This window comes from Galleria mellonella, unplaced genomic scaffold (assembly GCF_026898425.1).
Source record: "Galleria mellonella isolate WM207_F2 unplaced genomic scaffold, CSIRO_AGI_GalMel_v1 utg139, whole genome shotgun sequence".
Taxonomy (NCBI): Eukaryota; Metazoa; Arthropoda; class Insecta; order Lepidoptera; family Pyralidae; genus Galleria; species Galleria mellonella.
In genome coordinates, this window is record NW_026441995.1 from 2,456,644 (window position 1) to 2,470,096 (window position 13,453).

At 32.0% G+C, this 13,453-nt stretch overlaps 1 protein-coding gene across 1 annotated transcript in view; it reads right to left on the bottom strand.

Annotated features, from left to right (window-relative positions):
* The window catches only part of LOC113512693 (guanylate cyclase 32E-like), a 225,873-nt gene that overhangs the window by 14,714 nt on the left and 197,706 nt on the right, over window positions 1–13,453 (bottom strand). Inside the window, exon 17 of the mRNA XM_052903469.1 lies at window positions 7,995–8,135. Within this exon, the coding sequence (XP_052759429.1) occupies window positions 7,995–8,135 (141 nt within the window). The remainder of the gene's footprint in view (window positions 1–7,994; window positions 8,136–13,453) is intronic.

The window sequence follows — 13,453 nt, forward strand, 5'->3', positions numbered from 1 at the left end:
ATAGTAACATTCGATCAATTAATAGTTTTTTTAATTGTACTTCTATTAGATATCAGCAAATATATTATGTATACTGTTAGAGATTTTTCAAAAAAGAGGTAAAGAGTTTTCTTCAGAGTTGGCAACACATGCGTAATGTCCTTGATATTGCAGGCTACGGTAACCGTTTACCAATAAATTAGTCGTGTGCTTGTTTGACAAAAAAAGATTTAAAACTATTCGTCTTATTTCGACTCACATTTTTTCCAACTTGAATGACCACAAAGAATATGTTGTATATTGCAACATATATATGTACCTTAAATATTTAGAATATAATAAAATGGAATCATCGTCTGTATTTAAATGCAAGGCTACAAGTTTATTTAGATCGTAATTTTTTTATAATTCTACTCCTAAGTTTGGAAAGAGGCTATTTGCTCCTCATGTCCTACAGCCTCAATGGTCGCGTACTGCGCAGTTTCAGAGATGTTTCCTCCCACGAACACTCAGGTTGTGGAATGAGCTCCCTGCCGCTGTTTTCCCAAAAGACTACAGCATGGGGTTCTTCAAAAGGGGGGTAAAGACGTTTCTTCAGGGTCGGCAACGCACGCGTAATACCTCTGGTATTGCAGGTGTTCATAGGCTACGGTAACCACTTACCATCAGGTGGGCCGTATGCTTGTTTGCCACCTCAGGTAGCATAAAAAAAGAACCCACAAGAAATCCACTTTAATTACTTATGGCAAATTGTACTCCGAGTCTAAACTGAATAATTACGTCGATTGGTATGAATGATAATGACTGTGGGATGATAACATTGTGCGCTTGAAGAGAACTGGAATAATAAATAATTAATTAATGTTAATAAGAATGGCTGTGTGGGCCCGACACAGAATGGGCCACCCTTTTCTGTCCCGTGGGTGCCGTAAAAGATGACGAGGGATGAGCAGCAACGTCCCTCTTAAAACTACTGGTAAAACACTCTTTATGGTGGACATAGAGATTGTTAGTAATGGGGTCTATCTGCCCCATTGCCAACAATATGGAGGTCGAATGATAAGGTTAACAGGTCGACCTCCACGCGGTTCCCTTGAAAACCATCGTGATTAATTCTAGTGGAATTTATCACGATGGGTTAACTGACCTGCTCTCATCGTTACCTATCATCCCACACTGATGCCCCGCCAGCGTATACCGATAGAACAGGCATTGTTTTTTTTGTTTTCAAAAGGTCTTTATTTATCATAAGTGATTACAAATATAATAAATTCCAGTGTACGTAATCCTAGAATTTACAATCAGCCATAAATCGTTTGGCAAGCATTATACACTCCTTCAGACATTTAAAATAGAGATACGAGTATAAGTATCTATAATTCTACACAACATAAAAACTTACATTACATGATGTAACTTATTAATTATAATCATAAAATAAACACAAAATGCACATATTTGTAAATTATGCATTATAACAAAAATCATACAATTAATTTTCTATTATCATACATTAATAAAACCCCTCTTTATGGGGGAGGCCTATGTTCAACGGTGGTGGCCTATGAACAGCTGATTTGATGATGACGAATGTTAATAAGTATGGAATGCAGGGAAATGTTGACACCTTTACAAATAAAGTGACAAAATGTGTGTTATTTCTCTATAGCAGTGTTTCCCAACCTTTTTTGTGCCATGCCCCACTTGAACATTTCTAAAATTTTTATTTCACCATACATAATTTTTCCCGACAAAGTTTACTTGACGACTCTAATCGCCCAGTTGATATTTTGGTAATGTCGAACGAAATATTCCCTAATAAATCTTTATAATATTTTTTTAAATTTATTTTGTGTTATATTTGGCACCGATATGTACTCGTAGCATTGCATTTAAATGACCCGGAGCAAGAGGGTTAAAATCGCTTCGAGTCTATTTTTTAATTGCCCCCTCCTTAACTATCAAATTGCTCCCATGTAGGGCATGTGCCCCACGTTGGGAAACACCGCTCTATAGCATATAGTAGGTATATATTATGTAGTTTACATATATTTATGTACATAATATATAATCCTTGTTTGGGAAAGCTTTCAGTTACTGTTCAGTACTGTGCAATGGTTTAGCATATATTAATTTCATGTTGCATGTTTTGCACATTTAATACCTATGCGACAAAATTGTGTTATTTGGAAACCAATTAATACACATCGAACCATTTTCGAATGGCACACAACTGGCACGTATTCGCTACCATTTTCTGATAATTTTATACTATTTTATTACCATTTTATCAGTATACTATTTACCAGTTAAAAGAGTGAACGAAAAGAGAACATTGGTTGAAATAATAAAGAATAGAAGAGGCAAAATGCTGGGCCACCTTATACGACATGACGATTTTTTTAAGAGCATAATACAAGAAAAGATAGAGGGCAAAAGAGGAAGAGGAAGACCGAGGAATAACTACATGGGACAGATAAAGGAAACATTAGGTGTCATGTCGTATAGAGAGATAAAGGATATGGCCTGGGATAGAGCTGGCTGGAGGAAGATGCATGAATTAGTTGTACCGACAAGAGGAAACTCTTAAATGAAAAGAAAATTTACCAGTTAATTTTTAAAAAATGAACATGGGTTATATATGTATATATTAGTAATAGAATCTTACATATTACAGAAATAGACGGAACTATAGTAATTTTATCTGTAAAAAGGTTATATTACCACAAATAGAACCTAATTTGAATATTTTTCAACGGACAAAAACTAATTCGTGCTCGTTTCCTTGTATTTGCATAACGTTTGATAGGTTCGGTTCAAAGGATGTATTGAATGGTTCCGTCAAGTGTGAGAATTATAATAAATGTAATTTGGATAGGGTCAGTTACCATTCGCTGTATTTGTCCGGTCCATATGTAAGCCACTTTCAGAAGTAATATATATATATATATATATATTAATTAGTTGACTGGTAGATAAGTTCGCCATAAGTTAACACATATATGTATGTAGGTGTAACAAAGGGAGACTAGGAGGAAAAGGATTGTTAGCATTGGAGTTTGACAACCCCATTGCTAGCAATATACCTTATTAGGTCGACCTCCACGTGGTTCCTCCTGGAAACCATCGTGAACAATTCTTGTTGAATTCGTCACGATGGGCTAACTGACCTGCTTCATCCTCACCTATCATATCATATAGCGCGGGTGGGGTTACCATTCCATTATCATCCATTTAAAAAAAAAACGGAGGAAGACTGTACAAAAGTCGTTTGTTTAGGTACCTCTGTTCCATTCGTGTTTCAACCGTGAAGCATTTGTGTTTGCATGGCTGTGTTTCGGTTTGAAGGGTGGAGTATGGCAGTGAATTATGGGTATCATGGGTGAAACACTATACTCTGTTATGTCTATGGTACTGCTCATGTCTATAGGCGACGATTACCACTTACTATCAGATGGGGCGTCAGCTTGTTTTCCATTCTAAGTGTCATAAAAAAATAGCTGTGGCACTGCGGAAATGCCGACAGAAGTGTAAACAAGAACAATTACGTGGGTATGTTTTGAATCGTGAGAGACGTCGGTTACGATAACAGTGTCGCGAATTCAATGGTTTTTTCCCATCTCAAAAAATGCTAATGTGCGTGTCACTATGTACATATATACACAATATATGTAGGTAGTTCAAAAATTAAAAAATACATTTATACTGTACATACAGACGATATTTAAGGAAAATGTATAATTAAAAAATGTCAGCTTCGATTGTCACAAAATTATATGAGACCAACACATTATCAGGTTAATAATGCCAGAGATATGTCATTATATACACACAAACATAATAGACGGAAGTCATTTAAAAATCGATGTCTTAGAAGGATTACTTAACCCATAAAACTTAAGTACGGGAATAGCGTGGAATTGCCGTAAAAAGCCAGTAAAACCATGGGTGTCTAACATCGATTTATCAAGATATGTTGCAGACAGTAAACAGAACTATTATTTGGCCCGTTTTCCTGTAATGTTCTACTGCAAGCCATTTTGTGTCTTATGTCTTATTTGGATAAAACATAGTATGCAAATTGCATGAATATATTCATTGGGTTGTGGTTTCTGGAGATTTCTTATATTTATTGTTACATTTATTTCACTTCCTTTTTGCGAAAGGTTTTTTTTTTCTTTTAGCTTATAAACATGCAAATAAAGTTAATGTTTAAAATGTAAACAAATGATTTTCTTTCATAGATTAATTTTTGAATAGAGCAGAATCATCATCATCGTCATCGTTTCTGGCATTATCAGTCCACTGCTGAACATAGGCTCCCCCATAAACTGCCATTAAGAATGGTTTTAAGTCACGTACACCCACTGACTACAACTAAAAAAAAACAGGTATGTAGGTACTATTTTTTTTTAGTGGGTGATAATGGAATGGTAACCCCACCCGCGCTATCGGTATACACCGGCGGGGCACCAGTGAAGGATGATAGGTGAGGATGAAGCAGGTCAGTTAGCCCATCGTGACGAATTCAACAAGAATTGTTCACGATGGTTTCCAGGGGGAACCACGTGGATGTCGACCTAAAATTGCTAGCAATGGGGCTGTCAAACTCCATTGCTAACAGTCCCTTTTCCCCCTGTAGGTACTATTTACCTGTAAAGGCTTTTACATCGCATTAAGTCACGATTATGTATTTAAAATATGTTGGATACTTGCACAACAAGTGAGGTCAAACAGTAAGTACTATATTTAATTTATTCTCCCGGAACATCCTATTTTGGACCACCTATTAAAATTTATTGCCTTTGTAGTATCAAAGAATGGGTGCTGATTATCATACTTTAAATTTGTTACCGGCAAAATTGCGGAAATCCCTCACAATTAGCATGTAAATGGTAGTTGTGATCTTTGTTATTTTCTGAACTATCGTAACTCAAAAGATATACGACGGTAAGTTTGCTTTCTGACTCGTTGGCTTCGTAAATTCTCACGAATGTGAATAAAAAGAGGGCCTACCATGAAATGTTTGCCGAAATTTCGGGATGTTTCGAATCACAGACTTTATATTAAAATTACATGGTATTAATGTTAAAATATTGTTTCTTTGGACTTTTATGGTGGGATGTATGACAAACGAAATGTTAAACGCAATTGACTGGAGTGATTTCGGTAAGAACAAAAACACGATCGTCGTTGACCTCCAGTGTCACGTTGTCATCGGGACAAAACGAACAGGCGGAGTAGACGGAAAATTAGTAGGTACGAAAAGATTTCAAAAATAAACCATTCATAATTGTAAGATATATATATATATATATATATATATATATATATATATATATATATATATATATATATATATATATATATATATATATATATATATATATATATATATATATATATATATATATATATATATATATATATATATATATATATAAAAATATAATTTAAGACAATTTCATAAAAAAAACGACTTCAACTGTGGAAAAACAAGTTATTAAGGTTCCAAAACTTAATTACTGCAGCGATTTTGATATAATTTCTATAGGACAAATTTATAAGTATTCGGAATTGGTACGCCGGCGAAAACCGCGCGACCAGGATGAGGTGCAATGAAACGGCAAAGTGTTGGTATACAAGCACTATTGATATTATACTAATGATATATTATATAATGCCACACCATACATGCAGTAGATATAATGGTACAAACATAAATCCAACCGATTACAATAATTTCCTTCACCGTACATATAACAGCAACAACCATGTTTTTTCTCTCTGTCAAAATCCCCTGTCAAAAAGACAGGGTTGCCACAAGTATATTCTTTCAGATAAAAAAGAATTTTCCAAATCGGTTTACAACTGACGGAGTTATGAGGTTACAAACATAAAAGAAAATACAATGACATTGAGAACCTCCTTGTTTTTGAAGTCAGTTGAAAACAGGTGGTCTACCATGAAATGAAATTTCGAATTTTCGGGCTCAATTTCGTGTTTTTATTCGTACTAAAATCGACCCAGTAAATGGAGCTTAACATTTTGTTCATTATAAATCCTATCCTAATAGTCCAGAGGAACGATATTTTAACATTTTTAATAATTTTAAACGGCATGTATTATTTAATTTTAACATCAAATTTCTGTTTCGTTCGTCCCTGAAATTTCGGAAAATATTTTATGGTAGACCCTTACTTATCTACGGAATAGAATATGTAATAGTTACTTTTAATCTTTTGCGTTGTGTACACATATTTTAAATACACAATTGGGACTTAAGAGGGGCCAAATTAAAAGTACCCGTAACCGGCGAGCGTATATAAAAAGATTGATGAATGTGGAAAAAGCGAAAGAGGTTTGTTTGAATCGAAGCATTTGGCGTTTCATTGTTTCTGCCTACTCTAATAGGAAGCAGGCTGGACAGATATGTATGTATGTATAACTTAACACGATGTAAAAACCTTTGCAGGTAAATAGTACTTACAAACCGGGGGGAAAAGGATTGTTCGTAATGGAGACTGAGAATCCCATTGCTAGAAATATACCCAACCAGGTCGACCTCCTCGCGGTTCTCCCTGGAAACTATCACGGTTAATTCCTGATGAATTCATCATGATGGGCTAACTGGCCTGTTTTCATTCTCATCTATCACCCTTCACTGGTGCTCCGCCAGCGTATCCCGTTAGCGCAGGCGGGGTAACCATACCATTTTTACCCATCAAAAAAAAAGTACTTGCAAACCTGCTTTTTTATTGCCGATTTTTAAGACTTTTTTACGTTGTATATTTAGAATATGTAATATACCATACTATGATACTCGCCTATACCATCTATATTTAAGTATATTATGATAAGTTTTGTGTAATTTTCCCGGCGTGTGCCATCATCTTATCTATTCCTGCTATCAAACAACAATGCGAGGGGCATTGTATTGTACAAGAGAGATGTAATACCTTAGTCCTCAGTAGATATGGACAATGCAGGAGGGATGCCACGGCCAGCATTGTACTTACTATAATGTCAATGGTATTGTTTGACGATGATTACTATTTACCATAAATTATTTATCTAAGTTTGTTTTTAATAGACAAAAAAGGTGACTTCAAATGTAACAAAATTAATATTGACTAGTAACTTGAATGAATAACTATTTATATAACAATAGCGATCTCATTATTCTTATTTTAAAACGAAAAAAAAAATATACACTGAGCAGTAATAGTAGTATGAATTTATCTACAATGTGAAAGGCAAAGGAACTACGCCATACAGCCTGGTTTTCAATAATATACACCGATAAACGACAAGATGCTTCATAAGCTTTTTTTTTTTAATAGGCATTGACCAGAAGCCACCAGCCATTACAAACGTAGACGACTTAGTACTAATAAAAATAATAATGCAATCTATTATCCCTTACTTACTTACTTTAAATTACTGAATAAGAATTTAAAGTAAGTGCAAGCATTGAACTATTATAACAATTGAATAAGTATTAAAATAGATCTAAGTCTATAGTAATATATATTTAAACTAATTGAATCTATGATTTATTGAATGCTGTTCGATTAAGTACTCGTAAAATATTTACAAAAAAAAAAAAAAATAAGAAAAAAATACCCTGCCTTATTTTATTATATACATTGAGCACAATTTCGAAGAGCCATTCTTCTAAAGCAAAATAACTGTTTTATGGACCAGCTTTATAGTAATTTTGACGTAAATCTATTAGAAATTCAGTTCATATTGGTCCCAAGAAAAAAGATTTTGGCTTCATAGACACTAGGTAAAAATATTTGAATTCAGAATGCTAACGGTATTCAGAACATCAATATTTTGCTCCACAACGAAAAACTGGGTTTTATTGTCACAAAATTTATTAAGTGTAAAAAAAATATCAATTCTGGTATATTAACGGCCACAATAAAAATATGGCCAGGTTGAAACTTCCTCCTATTAAAGATGGCTTAAAAATCTAAGAATTATTAAAGAAAATTCGAGCACCATACCTAGGTAACATCCTGTTCAGAAGATCATCTGTTCTGCTCTTTTCTTGCAATAGCTGTTCTGTTCTCGCTGCCACCAGTGCTTCTAAGTTCGACGCGTACTTCTCCATCATCGCTAACATGTTGTCGAATATGTTCGTCTTCCTAATGTAAGACAATATAAAATAACAAATAATTAACATTGACTAAATTTTTGTAGTAAAAAATGCAAACAAATAGATACTATATTCTTTATTGCACAATACAATTTGTACAAATGACTCTAACCTTTAAGTAAAAACAGAAAGCATTTGAGAGCAGTGTTTTATTTGTATTTTGTTTATATAATCATATGTTTTATTCCAGCGAAATGAATTCCAAATAACACCTAATTTTGTAAAATAAATTACTATGGTAGTTATATAATGACAGTTTTAAGAAATGTTAAATTTGAAAAACACATTTTTTTCAATAGTAAGTTAGTATAGCAGCTACAATCCATAAAGATTCAGAATTGCATATTTTATATCAATAATTTCACTCATATATTAATGCTGTTAATAAATTAAATAAATTTTACTAAGATTGTAATATTAAAAAAAGAAAATATGAAATTTATAATTTCCCGCCAAAAATTCGCTTAAGTATCCAATTCAAACCTTAAGCAAGTCTACGTCACTTCCAACAAAAAAAAGTTTATGTAATTTCTATGCAACCGTTACGAATTTGAAAATGTTTCCATATATTATAAATAATATTACAATACTATAATTATTGATTATTTTCATAACATAGATAATAATAATAATAATAATAATAATCTTTATTTGCTTAAACACGGTAAAGTTAAAGATGTTACATTTGTCAAAGAACATTCGTGCTTAGCTAACAAGGTGATAGCATGCAAAAATACATTTAAGGTTAACGATTAACATTTTGTTTTTTGTTTAAAAAGTCTTTTACATCATAAAAACTATTTATATTCAGCCAAGTATACAATCTCTCTTTAAATAAATTCACATTTAACAATTTTAATTCAGTCGGTATTTTATTATATACTTTTACACACATAGCTAAACAACTTTTTTCATATTTAGCTAGACGAGGAATGTCATCCAGCACGAGTCTATTTGGATTACGTCGATTCCGTGGATATATATCAGTAGCTTTTTTAAACAAATATTTATTGCTGTGTACAAACATACAAATTTCATAAATATATAGAGACGGTAGTGGTAACAAACCAAGCTTCCTAAATACCGGCTTACACGATTCGCGAGGTGAAAGACCATACAATGCTCTAATACATTTTTTTTGGGCAAGAAATGCTCTATCTTTTTCCGTACTATTGCCCCACATTATGAGTCCATATCGTAGTATTGATTGTATATATGCATTATACGTTGTGATTGCTGTTTTAATATTTGTTACGTTTTTAAGTCGTTTAAGAGCGTATACGAAAGTATTAATCCTTTTAGAAATGTATGCGATATGAGACTTCCAATCTAAATTTTGGTCTATGTTGATTCCTAAAAATTTTGTTTGCAGCACTTCTTCGATGTTCGCAACTTTTAATTTCAAACTCGTATTATTAATAGATTTATTGAATTGCATATATTTAGATTTATTAAAATTAATTCGTAAATTATTAAGACTTGTCCATTTTATTATTTTGTCAATTGTATTGTTAATTTGATTCTCATGATTCATAATAGTATTATTTTTCCTATCAGTAATCACAATGATAGAAATATCGTCTGCAAATAAGATACATTTATGGTCAAATATATTTGTAATGTCATTTATATAAAATAAAAATAATATTGGGCCTAACACACTTCCTTGCGGTACTCCATATTTATTAAATCTATATTCAGATGAGTACGATGTCATATTATTATTTTTGTCTATTTTATTACATACAACACGTTGTTGCCTGTGCGATAAGTAAGATTTTATCCACTGAAGAGCTGGCCCCCTAACTCCATTATTTTCTAATTTTTTTAATAAAAGGTCATGTGAAACAGAATCAAATGCCTTTGATACGTCAAAAAATAATCCTGTGGTCCAATTGTTATTATTGACATTAGTCATTATTATTTTTATAAGGGAATAAATGGCTAATGTTGTTGATTTCCGTTTTTGGAAGCCATATTGGTCTTTGCTAATAATATCATATTTATTACTGAACTCTATTAGCCTCTTATACATACATTTTTCAAATATTTTGGATAAAATCGGAATTAACGTAATCGGACGATAATTGTTAATATCATTCATTTTACCGCTTTTAAATATTGGCTTTACAATTGAAAATTTTAAAGAATCTGGAAAAGTTCCACTTGAAAACGATAAGTTAATTAGGTGTGTTAAGATCCCAACCAATTCATCTGTGCATGCTTTTATTATTTTTGTATTAATTTCATCATAACCTTCGGAGTTAGTATTTTTTAATGTCAGAATTTCCACTCTAACCTCATTTTCTGTCATTGGTTTAAGAAACATAGAGTTATTTCTTGAATTTTTAGGGTAACTACTATTTATGTTATTGCTTTTTGTGCTGCTTATGTGATCAATATACTGGTCATTAAATGCAGTTGCTATTTTTATAGGATTTGTTATTACTGTATCACCAATTTTAATAGTTTCTATACCTTTTTTTATATTTGTATTTGTGATTTCATTTTTTATAACAGTCCATGTCGCTTTGCATTTATTATCATTTTTCTTAATGTATTTTATATTTGCAATTTTCTTTGAGCTAAAGATACATTTTTTTAAAATATTAGCATATGTAGTATACTTATTTTTATTATAATTGTTTTTACATCTATAGAATTTGTACCGTAATGTCCGTTTATATTTGCAACTTTTTTTTAAACCTCGACTTATCCAATTATGTTTGTTTTTATTAACATTATTCACCTTTATTTTATTTTTAGGAAAACAGAGATAATATATCAAACAAAAAAGATCATGAAACATACTGAATGCTTTATTAAGATCTGTTTCACCATAAAGATCTGACCAGGAGAGACTATGTAAGCATTCTTTAAATTTTCTAATATTGTCTGAGTTATAATCTCTCTTGTAGATAAAATATGTTGCATTATTTAACGGTTTGCAGTCTACCGGAAAACATAACAATTGTGCAGTGTCATGATCAGAGAGATAAAGTGGCAATACTGAAGCAGTAGCATCTGGTACGTTGCTCAGAATATGGTCTATACAAGACGATTTACGTGTCGGGATGTCAATATGAATTTTTAGGTTATAATTATACGTTAAATCATATAAGTCATTTGTAAGCTTTCCCTTTTTCAAAGTATTTATGTTAAAATCGCCTGTTACGACAAGTTTTGAGTTGTCATGTAATTTATTCAAATCATGCAGTAGATTATCTAATTTATCAATAAAGAGGCTTGGGTCAGATTGAGGTGTTCTATATACACAAATTATTATTAACTTGAGTAAAGGAAGTTCCAATCCACAGACTTCAAATATATTTTCTGCAGCATGGTTTTTTACGTTTATTAATTCCTTAAAAACTAATCCTTTTTTAACCAAAATGCATGTTCCACCTCTTTGTTTATCCCTACAAAAACTGCTTCCTATTTCATAATTTTTTATTTTTAAATAATTTTCATATCCTTTTTTTAAGAACGTTTCTGATAGACATATTACATCTGGAATTTTATTTATTTCTTTTAACTCTAATAATGTCAATTCCAACAACTCTTGTTTTGATAGAGCACTAGCAATATTTTGGTGTATAATTCGAAAACTATTATTTGGTAATTTTACATTTACATTTTTATTTACGAAAACATTTTTCTTTTATTAAGGGGAAATAATACGGAATTGTACCTATTTTTGCAATTGCTGTTTTTATAGTACAGTTTTCACAACTTTTGTCTCTGTTTACCTCTACAATGTCATTTTTCTTTTGAAAATAATATGGAATTGTTCCCCGTCTGTGACAAATGTAAGCAGTTTTCTTTAAATTATTTGATTTGTTACTCATAATATTTTTTTAAGTTTTGTTAGATTTAAATATTTGTTGTCATAGTCACTACAGTCAATGATATAATTAATTGATTTACAAATGTCAGATAATTTAGAATAATTACAGTTTACAAAATTGCAGTTTTTGTATTGATTACATAACATACTGATATTATCATTAATTTTCTTTAAGTCTAATTTATTATTATTTATCACACTTAATATAATAACCTGATTATTATTAAACTTATTCAATAAGAAACGTAATTGCATTAAAACGGCCTGCATATTATAGTCATTTTCGCCCACACATAGTATAAGTTTGTCATTATTATTCAATTTCATATTTCTACAGTTCTTCACTACCTCCCGACTCAGTGCATTTGGTTTCGTTTCCGCGGTAACTTCATATTTTTCATAGGTGGTCGTCTCTCTCGAACGTATGATAGTAGAAGCTAATCCAGTACATTGCTGAGTTCCTTATATAAATATATTTCTCTTGGATTCAGGTTTTGGTACATCCGACGTGATGGAACGGGTGTTCATGTTTGATTTCGATGCATGTAATTTATTCGTGAGATTATCTATTTGTTTTGTAAGCCTTGTAATCTCCTTTAATGCGTCCTGTAGTTGCTGTTGCAAGTCTGTAATTTTATGCTGCATATTTGTCAAATTACGGTCTGCTTTTGTCGCAATGATTGGGGACGACGGTGTAGAGAACGTAGAGTGAAAGAGCTCCGAATATCTTTTCTCTTTCGTTGCACTACAGCTATTTTGCAATTCGGCTGAGGATGGATGACATAGTGATTTAAGTACTTTATTTTCAGTAGTTAGTTTTTTAACTTGTCTATGGAGATCGTTATTTTCGATTATGATGTTATCTAACTCGTTTTGCGTGCTTTCTAGCTGGGATGATAATTGCGTTATCGTTTCTTTCATTTCATCCTGAAGTGCACCTGTCTCTGTTATGGTACCATCCAAGCTTTTTGAGAGTTTATTTGGAGAGAAAATCGATCCAAAAGTATCATTCTCGGTAAGTATATGAGAGTCTAGGATACCACTGGCACATATTTTTTCAGATGATTCTTCTGTATACAATTTTTTGTTAGCATTGTTTGTAAGGCTCGAGATTTTGTCTACTAATAATTGCTTTTTCCTTGTTGTGACATGAGGTTGTTCAGTATGTGTAGTCTTTTGGTCTTTTCCACATGATTTGCAAATCCAGTTTTTCCTGGATTCGTTATCCAATATGCGGTATAATTTTTCTGAGTAGCCAGCACAATCAAAATCGTATCTCTTATTACATAATGCACACAATAATGAGTTCTTTATATTAACAGAACTTTTGCATTTATAGCAATTTATTGGCTCTGGCAGTTTTTGACCACTTGTAGTAGATTTTGAAGTCATTTTTCCTTTTAATCCACTATCCTTCGTCCAATAGATACAATAGATACAAAACAAAATTTTTCTAGATG